This window comes from Ambystoma mexicanum, chromosome 3p (genome assembly GCF_040938575.1).
Source record: "Ambystoma mexicanum isolate Mex_15411 chromosome 3p, UKY_AmexF1_1, whole genome shotgun sequence".
Classification (NCBI taxonomy): Eukaryota; Metazoa; Chordata; class Amphibia; order Caudata; family Ambystomatidae; genus Ambystoma; species Ambystoma mexicanum.
Window position 1 is genome coordinate 1,080,231,832 of NC_090925.1, and position 26,058 is coordinate 1,080,257,889.

The 26,058-nt window shown below is 48.2% G+C and overlaps 1 protein-coding gene across 2 annotated transcripts in view; it reads right to left on the minus strand.

The window, feature by feature from the left end:
- Positions 1-26,058, minus strand: part of TCERG1 (transcription elongation regulator 1) — a 1,289,229-nt gene that overhangs the window by 29,050 nt on the left and 1,234,121 nt on the right. For both annotated transcript variants that reach the window (XM_069652440.1, XM_069652439.1), the window contains one exon: positions 9,230-9,330. In XM_069652440.1, coding sequence (XP_069508541.1) covers positions 9,230-9,330 — 101 coding nt within the window. The remainder of the gene's footprint in view (positions 1-9,229; positions 9,331-26,058) is intronic.

A 26,058-nucleotide genomic window follows, 5' to 3' on the forward strand; every position in this document is an offset into this window, starting at 1 on the left:
GGAATCATGAAGATACTTTAACCTGCGCTCTTCAGAGGAAAATTCCTCTCTAATTGGGGTTACAGGTCCCTGTAACTCAAATGTGTCTTCCTGTTCAGGCAATTCACCCTCTTCCAAAATTGAGGACATAGTTCTCAATTGTTCTGAACTCATAAAGGGAGTAAATCCCATTTCCAAGGCAGAGGGTGCCGAACTTGTCATTATCGGCCTCGAAAACGTTGATGTCGTCGACGTCGAAGGCCTCGAAGACCTCGACAGAATTGGAATTCTACTCGACAATCTCAAAGCCATCGACGTCGAGGACCTGGGGATAGTCACTGGATGTGTGGTAACCGTGACTTTTCTTGGCGTCGACGCCGGTGTCGAAGCTGGCGTCGAGTCGACAGACCCGTGTGTCGAAGGTCCCTTCGACAACGGCGTCGAAGACGTCGACCTCGACGGAACCCTCGTCGACGGAACCTTCGAGGAAGGTTTGGAGGTCATAGTCCTACTCGAGGGTTCGAGACGCGCTCGAGAGGTTTCCTTCGCCAGGTAATGCGACTTGCGGCGTTTTTGACCTTCGGGTCTTTCGACCAGAGCATCGCTCTCGGCAGTCTTCGAGGGGGTCGAGGCCGCTTTCTCGAAGACGCTCATCATATTTTTTCGGAATTCCTCCCATTCAGCCCGGGAACTATGTTTCGTGGGGCAAGGGATTCTTTTTGGCGAAACAGAGGAAGACGGAGAAGGGGATCTTCGACGTCTCCTCTTCAAGTGCTTCGATCTCGAGGAGTGATGAGACCCACTCCGAGACCTGGAGCGCAAATGGTGACGAGGAGACGAATGTCTCGACTTTGTCGATGAAGAAGCAGCTCTAAAAGTCTTACCTTTCTCCAGCTTCCCCCTACGCTCCTTCAGGGCCTTAGCTGTCATGGACATACAGTCCTCGCATTCCAAACAATGGTGTTCAGCTCCCAAACACCACAGACAAACTCTGTGAGGATCGGTCAACGACATCTTTTTCCCACAATCTCGACATTTCTTGAAGCCGGATCGAGGAGTCGTCGGTTCCGACGCGGAAGCCATCGAGTACGGATCGAATAACTCGAGGTAAATAGGATTAATCTGACTAAGAACTGAGCAACGGTATTCCGAGGCAGTGAGTAAGCGCGGAAAAACGGAACTGAGCAACGGACGCTGCGCGCGGCCTTTATAGGCAGGATGACGTTGACGTCGATACGGCGGCTGTCGAGGGACATCGACTCGGAGGACGTCGACGCACAGCGCCCTCTAGAGAAAAAAATTTCCGAGGCCAGCAGAGCTGGAAGGAGATATCTAAGATGAGGAATACGTCGGAGGACACAATCCCTTCGAAATAGTCATTTATTTAGTATCCCCTTGGAACTCCACATAAGGTGGTATGTGTCAATCTCTCAGAATATAAAGTTTTAAGCGAGATGTAAAGTAGCCCTCTATCCCTAAGAACTGTAGAAATTAAGGATAAATTAAGAATCTCAAAGAACCACAAAAGGGTCCCCAGCAACACTGCTCATAAGGAGCTGTGGGGTGCAAAAATAAAATACAGATGCCTTAAAAGAAATTACAAGTTACTCACCGTAGTGACTAACTTAGTCCCCTTTCCTCCATACTGCATGGGGCGTCCCTTCCTTGGGACGGGAGACGGCACCTTTTTCACAAGAAAAATCTTTTTCCCCTTTAAATTTAGAGGCGTGCGGGGTGCGGCCGTGGGAGCATGCGCTACCCTGACTCCGCCCACCGGCGCCACACCTCAGTCCCCATTACGCATCGACAATATTTAACATTGCCTAATGACATCAGTATTTTTAGGGGGAGGATGGTGGGACGTATGGAGGAAAGGACCAAGAGTACGTTAGTCACTACGGTGAGTAACTTGTAATTACTCGTACGTCCCGTCCCTTTTTCCTCCATACTGCATGGGCGATTACAACTGAATGTAGTAGCCCCAGGGTGGAGAGTGGATCCTCCTTAACCAAACAGGTTGCTTAGAACTGCCTGTCCGAAGGCCACGTCTGACCTAGAGCCGGTGTCCAAACAGTAATGCTTGCAGAAAGCCACAGGGGTGGCCCAGGTGGCCGCCCTGCTTATGACCTCCCACGGCACCTGCCGCTGGAAGGCGATGGCTGTGGCCTTGGCTCTGACAGCTTAAGCGTGCATGTTAGCTGGCTGTGGCTTGTGTTGCCCCTCGTTGGCCTCCTTGATGGCGGAAACCATCCGCTGTGCTATCGAAGCCTTGGATGCCTGATATCTGGGCCTGGAGCCCCCGAATGTGACAAAAAGTGCGTTCGACTTGCGGAAGCCCATGGTCCTGTCCAGGTAAAATTTCAGAGCGTGCTTGACGTCCAGACAGTGCAAGACATTCTGAGCTTCGTCCTTGAGGTCAGCAAAAAACATAGGCAGGACTATTTCAGACTATTTGATGCCACAAGAGCCTGGATCTCGCTGACTCAGAGCAGAGGTGAGGCCCACCAACAAAGCGTCTTAATGGTGACCAGCCTGATGTCCGTAGATGCCATTGGCTCAAAGAGCTTGTGCGCCAAGGTGCCCAAGACCACATTTAGGCCCCACACTTGGTGTGGCCTCATGATGGGCGGGTAGAGCCTGGCCAAGCCCGCCAGATGTTTGACTATTGGGTTGGAGGAAGGGAAGACTTCCTCCTCCGAGTTTCTGTAAGCCCCTATGGCTGCTAGATAGGTGCGACAGGTGTCCACCTGTATGCCAGAGTGCGATTGGTGTGCCGAAAAAGGAGAGCATGTCATCCAGTGTGCACGTGAGGGGAATCAATCTCCTTAGAGTTTGCCCAGTGACAGAATCTAGTCCATTTACTCCTGTATTGGCTCCCGGTAGCCTTGCTCCTGGCGCCCTGAATGATCTCCAAGTTAGCTTGGGAGATGCTCAAGTGCCCGAGGGTGACCTGCTCCGAAACCACGCTGCGAGGGCAAACTTCTGAGGTGTGGGGTGGAGGACGCTGCTGCCCTGCTGGGAAGAGAGGAGCTGGACCCAGCAGAAGGTGAATGGATGGTCTGTCCGTGAGACTGAGCAGTTCGGAGAACCACGGTCTCGACTGCCACCAAAGAGCTATTAGAATGATACTGAGGTGAGAAGCTTTCTTTATTTTGCGGATTACCCTGTGGATCAGGGATGTGGGAGGAAAGCCATAGGCTGTCAGGCCTTCCCACCGGATCTCCAATGTGTCGCACAGGGAGTCAGGGCCCTGCCCCTGCCAAGACGTGAGCTGATAGCACTTCCTGTTCTTCCAGGAGGTGAATAGATCCACCTGTGGGTGGCCCCTTGTGTTGAAGATCGCCAGTAGTACATGGTCATTCAATTGCCATTCGTAATTGTCCGCTCCCAGTCTGCTGAGTCTGTCCGCCTCCAAGATGGCCTCCCCCGGGAGGTGGATGGCCATGAGATAGACGTTCTCCAGGGCCCATTCCCACATGCTGACCGTTCAGCTTCACCCCCTGCTTGTTGATCTAGTACATGCTGGTGGATTCGTCAGTCTGGATAAGGACAGACTTGCCCCCAATGAGAGGAAGGAAAGCCCCGAGAGTCAACCAGATGGCCCTGAGCTCCAGCCAGTTGATCTGCGATTGCCGCTCCTGTCAGGTCCACACTCCGTGGACGGTGTGGCTGTCCAGGCTCGCACCCATCCCTTCCAGGGAGGAGTTTGTAGTGATAGTGATCCAGGGGGGCGGCTGCCTGAAGGGTCTGCCCGCACACAGGTTGCAGTCCCTGGACGACCATGAGTGGTATGGGTGGAGAGGAGGTATGCTGATGAGCTCCGCTTGGGAACCCCTGTCCCGATTCCATGAGGCTGCGAAGTGGAGCTGTAATCTCCTCATCCCGAGTCTTGTGTGTGTGGCACGGCCAGGAGGCCGCTGCCCCGACACCCAGTAAGTGTTGGTACCACCATGCCGAGGTCACTGCTCTGGTAAGGAAGTGCGTAGTTGCTCTCTTGATAGCCGCAATCTTGTCCTCCGAGGGAACGACCCTCTCGGAGCTTGTATCCCAGATGAGGCCCAGGAAGGTGAGGCTCTGGGTGGGCTGCAGCTGTGAGTTCTTGAGGTTGATAGTAAACTTCAGGTCGTGGAGAGTGCTCATAAGTGCAGAGGAAGTGTGGGTAACCCACTTCTGAGATGTCGCCCTGATGAGCCAGTCATCCAGGTACAAGTAGACATGGTGTCCCTGGGCCCCGAGTAGGGCTGCCACTGCATTCATGAGACTGTTGAACACCCTGTGGGCTGTGTTGAGGCCAAAGGGTAGCACCTTGTACTGGAAATGGCAGCCCATTATCCTGAAGCGCAGGAAGGAGCGATGTGGCTGCCAAATCGGGACATGTAGATAGGCGTCTTTCAGAATCAGGGAGCACATCCAGTCTCCCCCGTCTAGTGTCTCCGCAATGAGTACTGGCGTTACCATCTTGAATTTCTGAAGATGGAGAGGTTGAGGGTGGATAGGCCCAACACAACTCTCAGGCCAGCCTGGTTCTTTTTTTGAATGGCAAAAATACTGGAATAAAAGCCCAATCCTCTCTGGGAGGCTAGGACTTCTTCCACTGCCTGGCTCTGGACGAACGACCGGATCTCCACCAACAGTGATGCTGTCCCAATCTGTGGGAGTGGAGGGGGAGGAAAGAAGAGGAGGAGAAGGTACCAGTTGGCGGTACCCAAGGATACTACAGAGAGGATCCAGGGATCCGTGAAGTTCTTGCGCCAATATTGCATGTGAAAGGCAAGCCTGCCCCCCACTGGAGACATGTGTACCCGATGGGATGCGTCATGCTTTCTTTCCTTCTGAAGCTGCTGCTGAGGAGGGGGACTGGCAGAAGCCCTTGCTCCCCCACCCACTTTTTGTTGTTTGCGCTGGTGCTGACTGGGCAAGCAGTCAGGTTGTCCCGACCACCGTTCCTGGAAGCCCTGGAACCCGCTGAACGATCGCCCCCTGTCAGAGCGTTGATGGGACTGGGTGTGCCCTTTGGGCGTGGCCTTTGTTAGAATAAAGGCTTCACAGTTTGCGAGCTATTTTTCTTTTTATCCAATTCCTCGTCTGTGGTAGAGTGGAAGAGGTCGCTTATCTCTAACGGAAGGTCCAATAAGCGTTCCTGGACATCAGGGTTAAATTTAGTAGCCCGAAGCCAGGTTGTCCTTCTCATGTCCGTGGCGATGCAGATGGCCCAGCCAGAGGTATCGATGTGGACCACTGTGGACTCCATGATGTCCTGCACTACCAGCTTGGCTTCTCCTAGGCCCACCTTGAAGCGTGCCTGGCTCTGAACTGGAAGTTCCCGCCAGAACCTCTAGTTAGCGGCCGCCAGCATGGCACCCACGTTGGATTGATGCAGGTGCAAGGAGGCGTTCAGTACAGTTTCTTCCCGTACGCCTCCAAGATCTTCTCCTCCTTGCCTAGCAGCGTCAAGGACGAGGTGGCCGAGGACGAATGAGGCTTAGAGTAGAGTGACGCCGCAGCAATCACTGAAGAATGTAGTTGAGGGTGTGCCGACAGCAAGAGTGGATCCCCCTCCGTCTGTCTATATTTGGCATTGAGGCGCTTATTGACAGGTTGGGCCGAGTGTGGCTTGAGCCACCCCTTTTTGGCCAAGGCCACGACATCCTTCTGCATCCAGATACCCATTTTGGCATAGGGCCGTAGGGTGAGGATTTCTGCTCAGACCCCCTCCTCTGGCTGCTCTACCTTGAGTTGAGGAAGGCCCAAATATTCTGCCAACCCTGCAAGCCCGTTGTGGAAGGCCTTCGCTGACGACGACGTGTCAGGGTCCTCCTCCACATCTGATCAACCGAGCGTCCGGCTGGTCTAGAGCGGGTGGAGGAGTGCTGGGTGCCATGGGCTGGTGTGGGGACCGGAGCAGGAGGCTGCTTTGGGGCCTCCAGAACTGTAGGAGGCAGGGGAGCTGGAATCAAAGGAGCAGCAGGGACTTCGCTGGGGTCTGTGACGCCAGAGCCATGGAAGGAATGGCTATGGGTGCCGGTGGGGTGAACGGAGGATGACCCCCATCTGCGGGGTTCGCATCAGCGCCAAGAACCTTTCGAAGAACCTGCTTCGGAGGCTGAAGAGGTGGCAGGCGATATTAATGGAGTGGCTGGGGGGTATTGGGGCGGAGCACCCTCTGCTTGGGTAGCAGGGGGAACCAGCCCTGCGCCGCTGATGGATAAACTGTAGGCCACGTACTGGTTGACACCAGTCCCACCTTGAAACTCGTTCACCCACCTGCTCTGTTCCTAGGAGTGGCATCGGACGAGCGGACATATTGTCTGGCTTGGCAGCCATTTTGTCGAGCTGCGTGCCAAAGTCGTGGTGCATGGCTCCCTGGGCCAAGCCTCCTCCAAGATTCTTGGTGGTGGAGTAAGAGACCTACCCTGCACCTCAGGTTTACGCCTGTAAGGTGTATTGCCCTTGGCGGTGTCGCTGGTACTGCTGCATGCCCCCCTTGGACATTGAGCCGGTACTAGGGAGTAGCCCCTCGGGTATACACCCGGTAAAAGAACCTTGCAGACTGTGAGCACTGGTTCCAGAAGGATCAGACGACCCCTCGGCCGGTAGCTCGACTAGCCTCGGTGTGTGCTGGTACCAGAACCAGAGAAGTTCCTCCCGCACGGGTGTTTCCTCAGAAAGGAGTCTCCCTTACGGGGTGCGATGGAAAATAGCAGCCCTCACTTGTGCCTCCATTGGGCATCGATTTCTTTCAAAGTTCTTCAAGTCCTCTGGAGGCGACCTTTCGAAGAGCTCCCTCCAACTAGCTAGTCTGTTCTCTAGTGCGTATGGAGTCAGTGCGTCGCACACGGTACAACCTTCCCAGCCGTGGTCGAGGCCAAGGCAGTGGAGGCAAAGAGCGTGGGGGTCGGATGTACGGAAGAGCCCCTTGCAGGCTGGACACCTGCATAAGCCCGCTGAAGTCGACATGTGCCGGGGCAGAGTGTGACACCAGAGGACCGAGTACCTGAATGACAAAGAAAAGACAAAAAGATAGAAGAATACAGGGAACAGAGCGTTGTATTACATGGCAGAGCTAAACCCAGGAGTGCTGGTGAAATCGGCTTGTTCCCATCTATGCAAAAAAGGGGACTTGGATGTGGCGCTGGTGGGCGGAGTCAGGGTAGCGCATGCTCCCAGGGCCGCACCACTGTGCGCCTCTAAACTTCAAGGGAAAGAAGTTTTTTCTCGTAAAAACAGTTCAGTCTCCCGTCCCTAGGAAGGGACGACCCATGCAGTATGGAGGAAAGGGGATGGGACGCAAGAGTAATATTGAGGAAAGTAGACTCCACAGAAAAAGTTAAACGCAGAGAACAGAGTTACAAAAGGTAGCGCCCATAAGAATGAATGAGTGAAAAAAGGCTACACTCATTCAGGATATAAAGAAAAATGTTCAGAAGTCCAGCATAAAGTTACAGGAGCCTCACTACTAGGAGAGGGGATGAAGCATAAAAATGGTACATATCCCTACAGCAACCAATGATTTTTTATGGACCAATGCTATTGAAAACAAAGAAAAGTGGAAAGCATTGTAGTTCAAAGTTACTGCAAGTAGGTTGCGCAATATTGATATTGATATGTTATTTGTATCGCGCTCATTCAAGTGTTTCAGAGCGCGACTAGGCAAGGGAGGGAAACAAGGGAGAACAACAACAATGATTATCTTACTAGGCCCAGTGATATTGTGAACGTGCAAGTGCAGGGGAGAAGGAGAGAGGAAGTGCGGAGGGAGCAGGGGTTTAGGGGGGTGGGGCGGTGTAAATGGAAAGTGCTGTGCATAGGAATGAGGAAAAAAACAAAAACAAATGGTAGTGTAGCCAGCAAGTGGCAAGTGCTAGGGTTAAGCCACAGACCAGGGTTGTCTGATAAGTGCAGGAAAATGGAGGGGGGGGGCGCTGTAGGGTAACAGATACAGACCCTAAATCCAAGGGTTGCCAGGAGGCAGTGCGGGTGCGTGGCAGGGTAGCAAGTACCTGGACCCAAAATCAGAGGCTAACCAGGTGCACAATGCCTAAACAGAACCGATTAACAGGGCAGAGGAGGAGAGAAGGCAGAAGCAAAGAGGAAGGTCTTGAGGTGCTTCCGGAACCGTAGATGGTTCTCCTCAAGTTTCAAGTTATGCAAAGAGGGATCCTCAGATGAGGAGGAAAAAGGACACTGGACGATGTCGCTGGTGTGCAGAGCAGTGGACCAGACATTCTGGTACAGTGCAGCTACTTTGGTAACAAGGATTGCAGTTTCAGTAGCCAACAGCAGCAGTTCAAAGAATGTAAGTTCCGGTCTTGGGCAGTTAAATAGGCAGATCCTTCCTACTACCAGTCCTGTGCAGGAGTTCAGGGTTCTATTCCTGGTGATTTTTGTAGCGCTTCAAACCAGGCATGACCAGTCTCTAAGCGCTGGACCGGGCAGCACACCCATGCTGCAAGGCATTAACCAGTTCCTAGGGTGAGTGTGTTGCCCCAGGTTATCCTCCCAATCTAAAGCAAAGGTGAAATATACAGGGTCGAACAAGTGCTATTCCAGGGACTCAGGTGTCCTGGAGGCAAGTGACCACACTGTGTCCACAGGTTCAAGGGAAGGGAGCCTGATGTTGTACTCTATGGTCTTGTTACGAAGTCAGAGTACAGCATTACTTCCCCATCAGTTGCAGGTTTGAGTGGCATGCTTAAGCTTCTTTGACACCCGTCCCAGCAATTGACAAAGTTAATTCGCAGAAGCCCCTAGCTTTGTAGCGCACTTGGGCACTGGATGCACATCAATCTTCCAATCAGGTAACTGCACCATTCAAACATTTAACAGTCATGTAATACGGGAAGGACAAACTCAATCCACCCCAGGCAAAAAAACAGCAGCAAAATCTTAGACACACCCCCGTTCACTAAACAGGCCAGAGATGTGGACATCACTACTTTCAGCTCCCAACATGGAGTCTGGGGAAGGCCATTACTTGCCATGGACACCCTTGTTTCAATGCTTCACAGCCTCATTCCGAAGTCTCAGTGGACTTCTATGTCCTGGTCACCATTTTCAGGGGGATTTGCACGGAGTTCATGAAAGGAGTCAAGCAGGGCAGCCTCTTCCTCCAATCCAGATACTGCCTGAGGTTGCTACATACTCATGCAAAAGTGATTTATACAATATAGCACAGATTCAGCACCATCCCAAAAAACAGCAATGCCACAGATTTATAAAACCTTAACTAAATGAAAGAACATGTACATACCGGTAAGTTATGAATTTGGTCTCCTTCAAAAGTGTCCTAAAATCAGCCTTTGCAGTGATGTACTTGTCTCGTATATATTCCTCAAACTCTCGTTGTCTTTTCTAGGTGGGAGAGAAAAAAAAGCGCACTTTAAAAAAATGGTCACAAATTTATGAAGCAAAGCAAGAAAAGAGGGCCACTTTGATCACACATTTTTACTATTACCATTCGTAGGTCATACCATCTTTTGGCTTAAGAAAAGTAGAATGGACAACATGCAAAGAAAACACTGCAAAACAAAACCAGACAGACAATCTTAGCAAGTGCATATCAGTCTTTTGTGGATTGGCTCATACTGTGTAGATCAGCTGCACACGATTGAGACATGAATACCTCAAATGTATTGCGTGCAATAGCCTTCACTTCATGTACATCAGCAAGAGCAAGGAAAAGATCATTATCCAGCATGGATGATCAGGTCTCAGAATAGAGAACAAGAAAACTCACAGACTCTGCTGCGATCGCGGCGTATAGGTTTGGGACTGGGAAGGAGCTGCCACACCAACCGAGAGGATGGTCCTCCAAAACTCACTTAAACAAAGCTATAAAGAGCTATGGAGACCACAAGCTAACTGTATTGAGGTTTGCATTCCACACAGAGTGCGAAAGTCTCCCTGGACTGCCCTTACATAAACTGGGTTTATGGAGCCACAAGATCTGCCCGAAACAGCATGCTAATTTGCAACCAAGACATTTTCTTTGATAGCTTGAGCACGGAGAAAGATAAAGGTGGTCACATCATCAAGCTGCACTTCAGCAGAACCAGCAAAATGGCTGCGCTGGCTCCTTGGAGCACCATTGCCACACATCAAAACTGCATTTTACAGCTACAAAATATTGGCTGCACCATCTTGCCAAGCACCTATTGGGCAGGATGGAAAAAGGAGGCACACTGAGAAAGCCTGTCAGTGTGTTTCTTACATGAACCAAGAAGAAAATTGAGAAATGGCAGAGAATTGGACAGTTTGAAGAAAGTGCACATGATGCCACTGTGAAATTCAATACTTACATGCCTTATGATAATCTATACCCATGTATAAAGTTATAGAATTTTAGGTTGAATATTGATCACTGAAAATCGCAAAAAACTATTAGACTAGCAAAACAAAGTCCTACAGACATGAGGGTGGGACTGCCACGCTCTGCATAAAATATGTAATCTGCCTATGTAATTTGTTAAGATGCCCTAACTGTAAAAATGTGCCATTTATGTCAAAACTGGATTTTAGCTAAAGTAACTTTGGGATGATCCTAGGCATTGTAAAGCCACATCATAAAGCTGATGTAATGTCTCTAAAAGTCCAAACAGCTGACAGCAAGGCAGTAACAATCATCCCTGGCCAATCCATTGGTTAGAGGCATGGCCGGCCTAAACTGGCCCCACTATATAATTTGATGATGTCACCATGCCTTACAAATAAGGGTAGCTGACAGAACTCTAGAGACGCTCTCCTGAATTTCCAGCGCCTGCGTATCCGGACATTCCAGATCCACCTTTGCAAGATTCTGGACTCTACTGCAAGGCCAAAGCGTTGCTGATCCTATCCCAGCAAGGCCTTGATCCAGAAATCCCACCAAAAACCCCATAACAAAATCCCATTAACTTCAGGGAGAAAGGGGAAAGGTGGCTGAGCCCGCTGTGGGATTCTCCAGTGCCGCCTGCTTACCCACTCCATCCCGCTGAGGCGTCGCTGTGCTGTGACCAGATCTTTGCCCAGCTATCTTGCCAGGAGAGCCTGCCATCTGGTGACCCAAGCCTTGGAGTCTAGAACCCGGTTGGCAGTTCCTAATCCCAAATCCAAGAACGGATTGTGTCTATTTCCCCTCCCATAGCAATCCACAGCCTACCCCATCTTGATACTTTGTCTTTGTTCTACTCGAAGTAATCCTATCCATACCCTGGTAACTTGTCCAAAACTGTTATAATTCTCTGTGCACCCTGTCCTTGTTTTTCTAGTGTTAGCGCAATTCTTTCATTCACCTCATCTTGTAACGCCTTAGCAATATTTGGAATAATTTAAAATTCCCACAGATCTGAATGCTGGGTGAAAGGGTTAAGTTGCAAATTAACCTGGAATCGCACCGTGTCTTTCTTTAACAATCTAGTCTTAATAATCTAGTTTAAGTTAAACTTTTCTTCTCTTTCCAAACCGATTTGCTCTTGATTGCTTCATTTTACCAAAACTGAACCTCCTTTCACCTTGAAAATCTCATCCAGGTCTTCACCTATAGTCACTCTTTCACATAGATATTGTCCCTGTAATGTGCATCTATCAAACTGCCAAAAAATCCCATTCCGATTTGGATATTTCAATCGTTGAAAAAAAAAAAAAAAGGTTTTGACATTTAAAACAAAAAAAGTGTAAATGCAACTTTTCCACGTGTGATTTTGAATGCATCGTGTTCTTACTTTCAACATGCTTTTGAACTGTATGCCTTTGTTGATATCTTGCCTTGTGATTGCTAGGGTTTATACATTACTGCTATTGTGAGAAATCCTATTTGCCTCAGATTTAACCGCACATTAATTATTTGTCAACTTCCGAGTGTCATTTTAGGCCATTGCAAAGGGTTTTTGGCTATTTTGTGAGGGAAGCTCGGATTTTGATTCAGAATTCGATTAATTGTGGGTGAAAAAGTGCTCCTATTCATTTGTGCTTTGGATATGTTCTTGTCGAAGGTTAACCAAGTGGTTTTCATTGTAATTACCACCCCATTGGTGGTTGCTGGCCAATATTAAAATGTGTGATTTCTTTGAGTTTTAAAATAAATAAATATTGCATTCCCACCAACCAGCCTGGTTCATGGTCCATTGTGACCAGGGTATTTGTAAAATGGGTGTGAGACAGGTTGTGTGCCATCTCAAGTTGAATTAGTAGAAAATAAAGAGTAAGCATTCTAAGGTCCGGAGTGTGACGCCCGATTGGAATGCTTAACACCATGAGACATCGGCCAGCGACAAGACCAAGCCACTCCTTTGTCTTTCTTTAAGAAAAAAACTCCAGGGTGCATGCACGCCAACCCTCTTACCAGGCTCCTTCCTCTAAGACTCATCCTGCCAGTCCCTCTACTCCACATTTAACTTACCTTAACTTATCACTTGCAAGGTCTTATTAAGGCGATGTAGGAAGGGGTTTGGGGGACCGAATAGGATTTCAAGATACACTATGTTGTGTAAATCAAACTTGTTACCCTTAGTTATCCCCAAATGCTTTGCAATCGTTTACAAATTCGTATGCTTACCGAATATATCCTGACAAAGCGGGAACCCCTTCAAGTAAATATTTTCCACAGCAACATATGTTCACAGCATTAGGGAACTTGCATCAAGGCCACAGGGGCTCGTATTAACCCAAATGCCATCAGCTCAGTCAATATTTAGTTGCTCCCCCATCACCATTCACCACAATTTAGAAGCATGCAAGATTAATGGTAAAGCCTATATTCTCTTGTTTTTCGTTACTTCTTAAGTATTCACTTCGCCATACTTTCACTTCTTCTTTACAGGGGATATCCCCCTGCAGTCCCCTTCCTTTTTAACACGTTTCCCCCCCTTTATCCCAATACTAAACGTATAGCTAACCTTACCATATCGATTGCCACCATAATGTGAAAATGGAGATGAAGTAAAAGGTAAGAAGTAGTAAATGCATCAAGTAGTAAATGTCTCATGAAGTAAATGTAGAAAAGGTATGTATTTTTGGCGAAGTAAAGTGATACCCTATCTTCAGGGGAGGCCATGTGCATCACATGACATCCATGCTGGAGATCTATTTCTATAGTCCAGTAACTGATTTCTCCAGCAGATCATTTCTAGAATACATCCAATTGATTCTTCAGTACAGCTTGGCGCACCACTGCCAGACGGCACCTCTTTTTCCTATTTACAGAAACACCCTCATCAACTTCTAGCTCACTGCCTTGCAGACTTCTCTCAACGAACGTCCAGTCACTCTGCCAAGCAACTGCTGCTTTGTAAGCGTGCAAGAGTACTTTATACAGTCAATCATCCATTTTGTGATGGGCAAAGGACAGCTTAACCCTCAGTAGCTGATCCGTAAGTCGTTAACAGTGGGAATGTCTTTTTGAAATCTTTCGCCCTGTCAATGTAATAACTGACACACTGTTAAACATCCAGTGCATGTACTGCCACTAATATAGGTTGCTTGGAAGAAGAAAAAAACAAGTTCAACCGATAGTCTGATACTACCTTAAGCAGGAACCGCAGATGGGTTCTAAAGTTCCTTTACCCATCTGCAACTTCGGATACGCCCCGCTGTAGAAAACCCTTGAATTTCGTTTACCCTGCACGCTGATTTTTATGGTGTCCAGAAAAGCTTTTTTCCAAGTTATGAAAACTTTAAGCCTAAGGAATTCATGGGATCAAAATGAGAGTGAAGAACCAGGCTTGACTGGTAGGAAATATCTAGCAAGGCCATTAGAAAGTCCTTTTTTTATGTATTTGAAAACAGTGCATTTTGCTGAAGCTTTTTCTTGTAACAAGATATAGCAGCAAAATGAACTATTACGTAGGAATGTAGTAAATCGAATGACTTCAGGGGAAAATACGAAAGCATATCTTGTGGGAGGCGTGTGGCTGGGTTGAGACTCTTGCTATTGCTGCACATGCAAAATCTTTCTTTTCTGAAAAAGGAGAAATGACTTACCGTAATGTTCTTTCTATGGATTCTTCTCCTGCAGATTGCTCATTCCAGGGTCAGGTACTCGAAACAATGACATGGACTCGGACGTGACATTGGTCGTTGTACTTCTTTTTAAAATTTGAAAAAGGGGCGTCGACAGGGCGTGCCAGTAATACTATCCCTAGTGTGACGTCCACTGTACCCATGGTCCTTCATGCGTTGAGGTCCCTCAGATTGTTTTGTTTCTGACATGAGGTAGCATGAAGTGTAGCGTGAATACAGATGTATCCAAGCAGATATGTATCAGACAAGCTCATAAGCATCAATGTGCCTTCTCTCCAAGTGGAGGAAGGGTGGGCGCATGTGAATCTAAGCAGATGCAAGCATCAGAAATACGATTACCGTGAGTAATGTATCCCCTTCTGAGGCTTGTGGAATCTGCTTAGATCACATGCTGTGCATGGATTAGCGAGCAATGTTAGGAGAAGGTGGTGGGTTGTGAGAAGGTTCATGGGCGAACAGATGTCTTAGGACCGCTTGTCCCACTTCTATATCTGTCTTGGAATATGTGTCAATGTAGTAGTGCAGAGTGAAGTGTGTTCTGAGCTACATGTAGCTGCTTTGCAAATGCTGCCTAGGGGGACATTTGCAATAAATGCCAGAGCAGCTTTTGTGCTCCTTGTGGAGTGAGCTCTAGGCATGAAAGGCAGTGTCTTGCCTGACAGGGAACAGCACAGTTGTATACACCCGATTATCCATCTGGAGATGGCATTCTTGGAAATGCAATCCCCGCCTCTGCCTTGGGCTACAGAGACAAACAGCTGGTCTGTTTTTCTAAGCGGTCCGGTCTTGTTTACATAGGACCACTCTCCTTAGATCTAGTGTATGGAGTTTTACCTCAGCTGAGCTTTTTGGGTTCTGAAAGAAAGCCGGAAGCTCAATGGACTTGTTCACATGAAATTTAGAGATGAAATTAGGAGAGAACCTAGGATGTGTACGTAGAAGCATCTTGTGTATGACAAAGAAAGGATCTTGAACCGCCAATGCTTGTAATTCATAAACTTTTCTTATGGAAGTAATAGCCACTAAGAAGGCAGTCTTGTAAGTCAGGTGTTTAAGACTTGACTTCTCCATCAGCTTGAAAGGGCGTGCCATGAGCTTGGTGAGTACTACATTGAGATGCCATCCTGGCGGCGGGTTTGAAACCGGAGGGTGAAGTCTCTTTACCCCCTCCATGAATGCCTTGATGACTGGCACCTTCCACCATGATACTTTATTGTGGGCAGTGATGTAGGCTGAAAAGGCCGCCAAGCTGACCTTTAAAGAGTTGAATACTAACCCCTAATCTAGTAAGTGGAGCATGTAAATTAGATTGTGGGATGGGGTACTTGGTGTTAATTTGTTTAGACTGGCACCAAATTACAAATGTCCTCCACTTGTCGAAATGACAGTGTCTAATGTTAGGCTTTTGTGCTTCCTTCAGGATATCCATACACCTCTGCGGTAGGTTAAGGTGTCCAACTCTATGACTTCAGGAGCCATGCTGCCTAGTTCACCGAGTGTGGTTGAATGTGCACTGTTAATCCCCCATGCTGAGTGAGTAGATTGGTCAGGCACTGGAGCTTGATGGGATCGCACATTTCCAGTTTGCACAGATGTGGATACCAAGGTTGTCTTGCCCACATAGGAGCAACTAGGATGAGCGTCACTTGTTCTTTGTGGATCTTGTTCACCACCTTGTTCAAGAGAGAGTCAGGGGGGGGAAAAGCGTAAGCAAATTTCCCTGACCAGTTCATCTATAGGGCGTTCCCCTTGGAGCCTGGCTGGGGGAAACCTGGACCCGAAGTCAGGGCATTGACTGTTTTTGATTGTAGCAAACAAGTCTTTTGTGGGGAAACCCCATTGAGAGAAGAGTTGCTCTACGACCCTTGTGTCTAGTTGCCATTCGTGTTCTTCTGGTAGGGGATCTCTGCTCAGTGAGTCTGCCAGAGAGTTGAGTTCCCCTGGAACATGCTGTGATGATAGGAATATTTTCCGTCTGAGTGCCCATTTCCAAATTTGTTGTGCTAGCTTGGACAGATTTAGAGAATGTGTGGCCCCCTGTTTGTTGATGTAAAACATTGCCGTAGTGCTGTCGGTGAGGACTTGCACTGACTGGTTCACTTGGAGTACCTCGAACGCCTGAAGGGCTTTGAACACCGCCAGTAGTTCCAGCAGATTGATGTGGTTCTGCGCCGTAGCATGAGTCCACAGACCTTGAGCTGTGTGATGAAGGTAATGAGCCCCCCCACCCAGCGAGTGAGGGGTCTGTTTTGACAATCGCTTGCACTTCCGGATCGTGGAAGGGTTTTCCCTTCAACAGATTTTCTCTTGTCCACCAGCGAAGGTTTTGTACTAGTGTTGGCGAAACGACCACTAGATTGTCCTACTGACCGCTTGCCTGATACCACTGTTTCTCCAACCACTCCTGTATGGGTCGAATGCGCAGGCGCGCATGTGTTACCAGGTAAATGCAAGACGCCATCATGCCTAGCAAACGCATAGCTTTGCGTACTACGCTTATCTGGCGGCGGGCTTAATAATGAGGAATTTGCACTAACATGTTTTGGACTCTTTCCTCTAATGGAAAGACCAACCTCTTGTTACGCTTACCTTGTCTCTGCGGAGGGGTTGGGGCACAGTTGCAGCCCTCCCTGGAATTAGATCACCCTCTTCAGGTTTTGTCCCTTGCGAATCAGCTGAGGGCAGTGACAATCGGTGGCACTGCCCCTGTGTGGATATGGGGAAATGTGAGTGCGCTGATAGGCGACTATGGTATCTCCCTAACCCTTCGACCCAAGGTGCGATTTCAGTGGGCACGTACCGGCCCATAAGGCTCACCTGGTCAATGTGAATGATGAGCTCTCTGTCCTGCTGCTTCTGGCAGGAGCGCTTGTTAATGGAATTGAGTTCCTTCAATGATTCCTGAGGATTAGTCCAGTCCTGCTGCGACTGAGCTCCTCTTTCTGCTTTCTTGCAATGTCTCTTGTCTTTTCCCCCTTTTCTGTTGCAGAGTTTGGATGATGCGCGTTGTGTCGCAGTGCCCAGATGATGCTGTCTGCGTTCTGAAATGCTTACAGGTGAGCCGCGGTGCCAGGAAGAAGATGACTGCGCTCCAAGATGTTTGCAGGTGAGCCGCAGTGCCAGGAAGATGACTGCGCTCCAAGATGTTTGCAGGTGAGCAGTAGTGCCAGAAGGAAGCGTTCAGGAGAGAGCAGAATCCGCCGGATGGTGAGTAGGATTGTGGATGGAAGGATCTCTTCAGGTAAGTTGAATCCCAGGTCGACGGTGAGCGTTATGCTGCATGGAGGTGCAGAATAACGCAAAGCATCTGTCTTGAGGTTCGGGGCAACTTATATAGATTAGATCTTGGGCAAGCCCATTAGGGCCAGCTTACCTGCCACTCCTAGAGAATAAGCACGTGCAAAGGCAATCCATTAGCATCCACACCCAAGAATACACTGGGAGCTTCTTAATGGATGGAATGTTCAAGGTTGATGCATCTGAAGTGCTATGTCCATAATAAAAGCTTCTTGGCGTTAAATGGATGTTCTCGTTTACTTTTGTTCATGAGCCTCGTGCCAAAGGCGCCAGGACAGTGTCCACCCAGGTCTACTGTGCATGCGACCCCTGCATGCCTGTGGCCCCGACTTCATGACCATGACACCTCTCTTCTGAGTTTATTACAGCTCCTAGGAACTGTTGGCTTGTGCTCCGCACTAGGCATGATTCCTTTCTCGTTTATTGAGAAGCCCAATTGAAATAGTAGGTTGATAGTTCTTTGAGTGTTTTGCCTGCAAAATTGGGGAGTCTGCCCTGTAATCAGCCAGTCGTTCAGGTAAGGGTACACTGGGATTGCCTCCCTGTGCAGGTGCGCTGCCACCACCGCCAGTACCTTTGTGAATACCCTTGGTGCGGATGCTATTCCGAAGGGTAGCACTTTGAATTGGTAGTGCTGGTTTGCCATCTTGAACCGCAACAATCTTCTGTGCAATATGAACATTGAAATATTAAAATTAGGATCTTTCATATCCAATGTTGCCATGTAATCACCCCGCTTTAGCAGAGGGATTACTTCTTGTAGCGTAGTCATGCAGAACTTTTGTGTCTTGACATATTTGTTCGCAGGATGTATGTCCAATACTGGGCGGAACGTTAGATCTTTCTTTGGCACAAGGAAGTAGGTTGAATAAATAAATACACTTGTTTACCTGGTTGGCCGGGACAATTTCTATGGCGTCCTTTTGGAGCAGCGTTGAGATTTCCTCGAGGAGGATGCGTTGGTCTTCCCTCAAGTTAGTCTTCTGGCACGGGGGATGGTTACGGGGTCGCTGGATTAGTTCCACATAATAACCGCCCGCTACGGTGGATAGCACCCATTTGTCTGGGGTGCTTCCCTCCCATGCTTGGGTGAAGTTTGAAATACGCCCTACTGGAGAGGTATGGGAGGGCACCTGAAGCGGGTAGTCACTGTTTTGGAGGTGTGGTACCACCTCTAGACGAGGAGGACCTCCCCCGGCCGCGGGATCTGCGCTGCCCCCTTTGATAACCTTGTGAGGCTTGGCCTTGATTGTTACCCCGGTACGTTCCCGGATTCTGATTGTAGCCTGACCCCCTCTGTGAATTTTGTCCACGTGAGCGACAAAAGTTACTACCGCCTCTCTGGCCAGTGTTTTTTTGGGTTAGCTGGCCCAACAACTTTAGTGTATCGTATTCCTCTTTAGTAGTTTTCAAAGCGTCTTCAATGGCCTTTCCAAAGAGTCAGTTGGGCGAAATGGGCATATTAAGAAGTGTGGCTTGTGTCTCTTGCTTGAAGCCAGACTGGCGTAGCCAAGAGTGACGTTTAATAATTGTTCCCTGTGCAACAATCCATCCCGTATTGTCAGCGGCGTCCAGATTACTCTTTAGCATGCTGCTTGAAACTGCCCTGCCTTCTGCCGCCACAGATGCTGATGACAACAAAGCTGAAACCTTATCCCATTTATGGCAGTTATAACCTGCCAAAAGAGCTGAGTTATTGGTCATCCACACCTAAAAGACAGCCGAAGAGGCCACTTTCCTCCCCATCGTGTACAGCTTTTTACCCTCCTTGTCCGGAGGTGCTTCAGAAGAGGCTGCTTCAGAAGAGGCTAAGTGTGTTCCCGCTCTCTTCATTTTTGTTGTAACTAGAAGAGAGTAAGGTTTGAGCTGTCCCCTGATATAGAGAGGGTCTGATGGAGCAGGTCAGAAGAGCTTCGATGCAGGGATTAACTTCCCGCATCCGGTTAGGCGTTTAGGGTTGCATCTTTCACTGAATAGACTGCAGGAAGGGAATGAACTGAGTGACAGCCTTTTTAACCCCCAAAATGTCGTCAACAAAGTTTTTGTCTTGTTGAGTTTCCAGCGTTTTTATCTGGAAGTGCTCAGTTGCCTTGATGAGCATGTCGTTTAGTAGTGGCTGGATATCTATAGGAGAATCTGCCACAAGAGGATCCCGGTTGACGGGAGAGTATGTTATACATGTCTGGCTCATCATCATTATCATCATCATCACCACCACCACCACAGTAAGGGTCTGCGGCCTCTTGGGTTACATAGAGGTCCTCATTGTCCGTGTCTGGGTCATACAGGTCAATGACTCGGGAGTTTTGCTGCGTTGGAATAGTTAGGGTATCGGGCGAGACCTCTTTGAGGGGGATTGAGAAGAAGTGGCCGATACAGGGACCTGAGAAGTAGAGGGCGCTGTTGTGGGTGGAGTGGATGGAAGACTCTGGAAGTAATTAGGGCCTTTTTCAAAAAGGTTTGCCATGAAGGTCATCCTTTTCATGACCATATCGATATCCTCACATGTCCATTGCGCAGAGCTAGGAATGGACATACGGCCCAATGGAAACCCCTGATCCTGAGGAGTGACTGGGACCTGTGGTGAAGGCTGGCCCTTTTTCTTTAGGGCTGTAGACAAGGAATCCTGTTCCTGTGCGTCCTTGTGTGGGGACCTATCTTTATGGGATTTCTCCCTGTGAGGGGTCTTGGAAGACTTCTTCTTGGAATCACTCCTCTTCATTAGGCCTTCTGGGACGTGTTTTTTAACCAAATGAGTCCTGCCTGTATAGGGTTTTTTACTGTTTTTGGCGAAAAAAGTCGAACTTCGGTTACGGAATGATCCGAAGTCTCCTCTACTGACGTGTGACGTTCGGGAGCTCTCCCTAGACGTTATGCGCGGGCCTTTGATCGACGAACGTGTTGAGTCTTGGGTATCCTTCCCGTAACAAGGCCGCCGGCCTGTCTGATGAGGTTGGGGGTCTGCGCTTGGGAACCTGAACTATCCCCATAGCCGTCAGATAATGCAGCGTTGCTACCGACGCTGAAAGTCCCCTCCACGTCCACGGTGGCTTCGACCTGCATGGCGTGGTGGGCCCAGCGCTTGGTTAAATGGTCCGTTAACATCTTGGTTTAAAGAACCTACAGGCTCAACAGGTCCCTTCGACGTGAACCCGAGGGAGACAAAGTTTGCACACCAGGTGCTTGTCGAGCCAAGGGGATTTTTTGTTGCACTTCGAGCACAATTTGAAAGGGGTTCTATCCATAATGGAAAGACACAGCAGTTAGGTGAGAATAATGTACGAAAAGGGGTGAATACATTCTGAAACGTCCTTCCCCCCCTCTCCCTACTGTGAGGGCTGAAGCGGCTTCCAAGGCCGGACGGATCCTTCGATGGGAGTCTTCGACAGTCGTATCTTCACCGCTGTTGGATGTTCTCGATAAATCAATGGCGGTATGCCGAAAGGAGAACTCTGCGAAATAGCGTCAGTCTACGATGGCAGAAAAAAACGATCTGAGGGACCTCGACGTGTGAAGGATCATGGGTTCAGTGGACATCACACTAGGGATAGTATTACTGGCACTCCCTGTCGACGTCTTTTTTTCGAATTTCGAAAACTAATACTCTGCAGCTTCCACTAGATGTCAGCCTATGCACAGCATGTGATCTAGGCAGATTCCACAAGCCTCAGAAATATATATATATAATAAATTCCTCAACGTAATCGTATTTCTGATGCTTGTCTGCTTAGATTCACATGCTCTGCATAGTCTGACCTCTAGTGATAGTCGCAGAGTTTTACAAGATTGGTTTTCAAAACTCAAAAATTGACGTCGACAGGGCCTGTTAGCAATACTCTCTCTAGTGTGACTTCTACTGTACCAACGGTCCTTCATACGTCGAGGTCCCTCAGATTGATTGTTTCTGACATGAGGTTGCATGAAGTGTAGCGTGAGTAAAGGTATGATAAAGCAGAAAAAGCTAGACCAGAAAACATCTATGTACCTTCGAGTCCAGAGGGGAGTGCATGCAAATCTAAGCAGATATAAACATCAGAAATATGATTATGTTCAGTAATGTATCCCCTTCTGAGGCTTGTGAACCTGCTTAGATCACATGCTCTGCATAGATTAGTGAGCAGTATCTGTAGAAGGTGATGGGGAAGTGAGAAGGTTTTGCGGCAAATAGATGTTTTAGCACCGCTTGTCCCACCTGTGAATCTGCTTTAGAGTGAGTGTCAATGCAATAATGCTGTGTAAAGATATGAATGGAACTCTATGTTGCGGCTTTGAAAATGGCGTCTAGGGGGACATTTGCAATGCAAGGGAAGGTAGCTTCTGTACCTCTGTTAGAGTGAGCCCTGGGAGTGAAATGTAACAGCTCTTTTGGATAGGGAATAGCAGAGTTGTGAGCATTTGACAATCCATCTGGAGATTTTTTTTTTTTTAGATATGATCGCCTTCTCCAACAGGTACTATGGAAACAAAGAGCTGGTCTGTTTTCGTTTGGGGTTTAGTTTTGTTCATGTAGTACAAGACTGCCCTCTGTACGTCTAGTGTATGAAGGTATTTTCAGCTGAGTTGGATGGATTTTGAAAGAAAGTAGGAAGTTCGATAGATTGATCAATATGGAACTTTGACAAGCATTTAGGTGAAAACCTAGGGTGTGTTCTAAGGACAACTTTCCTTGTGGATCACGAAGAAAAGGTCTTGTACAATGCCTGTAGCTCAGTGGCGCATTTTATCGGGGTGATGGCTAGGCTGGACTTGTGCATAGGTTCAAAGGGGGACCCATGAGTTTGGAAAGCACGACATTGAGATCTCAACTTGGTGGAGGGTTAGAAATGGGAGGCGATAGCCTCTTTACCCCTTCCATGAAGGCATTAATGACAGGAACAGCGCTGCCAGGTGTACCTTGATGGAGTTAAATCCTAGGCAGAGTCTAGTAGGTAAAGCATGTAATGCAGAATGTTGGCTGAAGAACATTCAATTGAGTTTATGGATTGTGATCTGCACCATGTCACAAACGTTTTCCACTTATTGAAATCAGTGTCTGGTGTTGGGTTTCCGTGCCTCCTTTAGGATATACATACACCGTTGTGGAAGATTTAAATGACCAAACTCTATGACTTCAGGGACCAGGCTGACAAGTTCATAGATTGAGGACGAGGATAGAGAGATGTCCCCTTTGTTGTGATAGCATGATGCAGGGGCAAGAGAGCTTGATTGGGTTGCACATCGCCAGTTTGAGCAGTTGTGGGAACCAAGTTTGTCTCGCCCACATAGGAGCAACCAGGATTAGAGTAGCTTGGTCCTGGTGCATCTTGTGCACTACCCTGCTGAGGAGTGGTGTTTGGGGGGGGGGGGGTAGCGTAGGCAAATTTCCCTGACCAGATCCCCCTTGGACCCTGGTTGGGGAAACCTGGATGCAAAGTCTGGGCATTGTGTGTTTAGGTTTGTGGCGAACAAGTCTAACGGGGATAACCCCATTGGGAGAATATTCCATTTAGAATGTCTCGATTGAGTTGCCACCTGTGCTCTTCTGGTAGAGGATATCTGCTTAGAGTATCTGCCAGAGGATTGAGCTCCCCTGGAATGTGTTGAGAGGTTAGGAACATGTTTCGCCCCTTGTGCCCACTTCCATATTTTTTGTGATAGCATGGACAGACTTGAAGAGTGTTCCTCCCTGCTCCTTTAGGTAGAACATGGCAGTGGTGCGGTCTGTGAGGACGTGCACTGTTTGACCTGTAAGATGTTGTTAAAAAGCTCACAGAGCTTTCAGAACTGTCAGAGGTTCTAGGAAATGTATGTGATTCTTGGCTGAAGTGCTAGTCCACTGGCCGCGGGCTGTGTGGTGGAGGAAATGAGCACCCCATCCGACGAGTAATGCGTCTGTAGTCAGGAATGCTTGTGTTGGTGGAACGCGAAAGCATTTTCTTTTTAGCAGGTTGTCCCTGGACCACCAGTGAAGAGCCTGTATCAGGGTTAGCGAAACAACCACTAGATCGTCCACTGACCACTTGGCCATCAACCCGAGCAAGCGCATTGTTTTTCGTACAGTTATCTGGCGACCGGCTTTGTAATGAGGTACCTGCAACAGCATGTTGTGTACCCTCTCATTTGATGGGAAAGCCAGCTCTTCTTTTGTCTTTAGGATGGCTCCCAGATTGTTTTATTTGACTTGGAACGAGACTTGATGTTTTCTCGTTGACGGAGAATCCCAATTGGAAAAGAAGGTTGATGGTTCTTTGGGTGTTGTGTCTGCAGGTTTGAGGGGACGCCTGGGTTATTAGCTACTCGTCTAGATAACGGTAGACAGGGATTGGCACTCTGCGGAGGTGTGCTGCCACTAAAGGTAGCACCTTCGTGAGCACTCTTGGGGCTGAGGCAATGCCGAAGGGGAGCACTTTGAACTGGTAGTGTACTCCCGCTATCTGGAATCGCAGATATTTTCTGTGCACTGGGAACATCGAAATATGAAAGTATGCATCTTTCATATCAATGATGCCATGTAATCCCCTATTTTAAGAGAGGGATTACCTCTTGGAGTGTGGTCAGGAAAAACCTTTGAGGTTTGACATGTGTTCACTGGGCGCAGATCTAACACTGGACGCATGGATAGGTCTTTCTTTGGCAATAAATAAATACCTTTGTTTAACTGATTTGCTGGGACAATCTCTATGGCGCCTTTTTCCAACGGAGCCTTTACTTCCTCCAGTAGTACGCGCCGCTCTTCTGTCATCATCCTTCTGTGTCTTGGCGGGTGGTTTAGTGGTTTTTGCAATACCCGCCCGCTACAGCGAACCGTACCCAATTGTCTGACGTAATTCCCTCCCATGCGTGGGTGAAATGGGAAATGCGACCTCCTACTAGAGTGGCATGGAAGGGGACTTGGAGCGGTGCGTCATTGCTTGGAAGGGGTGCAGCCTCTGGCCGAGGAGCCTGAGCCTCTTCCTCTGGATCTTTTATGACCTCTTTGAAAATGGGATTAGGACTGTCCCTGTGAATAGCCCCATGACGAAGGCTGTTTGCCTTGATTGAATCCAGAGGAGTGTTGCATGCCCTGTCCCCGAAACCTCTGGGAGTGAGAGGAACCCTGTTGAACGAAGGGTTTATTGGTGTATTGGGCGAAGGACTTGAGAGTATCATACTCTTCCTTTGCACTCTTGAGGGCATCTTCGACTGCCTTGCCAAAGAAGGCATTAGGTTCCAACGGCATGTTAAGCAGGGTGGCCTGTCTCTCCAGTTTAAACTCAGATTGTCTGAGCCAGGCATGGGGTTTGATAAGTGTGCCCTCTGCAATGATGTGACCTGCATTATCTGCAGCGTTGAGGTTGCTTGCCCTCTGAGATGGTGCTTAGCAGCTGAGACTTGGTGCTCTGGGACCGGCTTAACCCAATGTTTCAACTCGTCCCACTTATGACAGCCGTAACTAGCTAGGATGGTGGTATTATTAGCAATTCTGGTCTGATAGGCCGCTGAAGATGCAACCTTTCTTCTGAAAGAATATATCTTTTTACTTTCTGTATCTCGCGGGGCTTCAGCCGATGCTAGAGGAGAGCCAGCCCATCTTCTTAGAAGTGTTGACGACAAGCGAGTCAGGTTTGAGCTGACCCCTGATGTATAGGGGGTCTGCAGGCGCTGGCTTGAATAACTTTTCAATGCAAGTGTTGACCGCCCTTGTGAGGTTAAGTGTAAGCAAGGAAGGCTATACACGCCTCTGGATGGACTGTTAAAGGGAGATGAACTGAGTGCAGACTCTTGTCACCAAGAATGTGCTTGACATTGTGTAGCAACTCACCTGTGCCTAGCGCCAGTGAATTTCATGGAAAGGTTTTGAAAAACATCATGCAGAGAATGAATGTGGTAAAAGAATAATATACAGCAATTTCTTATTCCCGACACTGCAAAAAAACTTTCATTTTTTAATTTGCTCTCTCCCAGTCGCACTTCAGCTAAAAAATAATTTTGAATAGCCTATTTCGTGTATAAATAAACCCAAAAGTCCACGCCTTCGGCTTTGTGAAACTATTACACTGGTCTCTATTCTTTCGAGTGATTAATGTGGTTGGGATAGAGGATATATACACCACTCTTTTGAAAATGTAATTACTGGAGTTCCAACAGTATCCTGAATTAATTATCCCCACCACGGGAGAAACGTTTATATAGAAATATGACATGCATTACTTACCGTAAAAGCATTTCTGATGATTGTATCTGCTTAGATTCACATGCTGTGCATATGGTCCGACATCCAGTGGTAACCGCGGAGTATTGCATCTGGTCTTTCGGGAGACCAAAAGGGGACGTCAGCAAAGGCGTATCTGAAACACTATCCCTATCGGACGTGTATAGTACCCAAAATCCCTCACACGCCGAGGTCCCTCCGATTGTATTTTTTCTGCCATGAGGGAGCGCAAGGCTATAGTGAGTGAGTACATGAAGAGAGAAAGTAGTAAGAAGTCTATGTTCCTTCCACCCCGAGCGGGGAGGCAGTGAGGGCGCATGTGAATCTAAGCAGATACAATCATCAGAAATGCTTTTACGGTAAGTAATGCATGTCTTCTGATGCTTGTTAATCTGCTTAGAATCACATGCTGTGCATAGAGTAGCGAGCAGTACCCGGAGTTGGAGGTGGGTTGTGAGAAGGAACAGTAGAAAAAAGATGTCTTAGTACTGCTTGTCCCACCTGAGAATCAGACCTAGAATGAGTGTCTAGGCAATAGTGTTCTGTAAAGGTGTGTACAGAACTCCAGGTTGCCGCTTTGCAAATGGACTCTAGGGGAACATTTGCAATGAATGCTA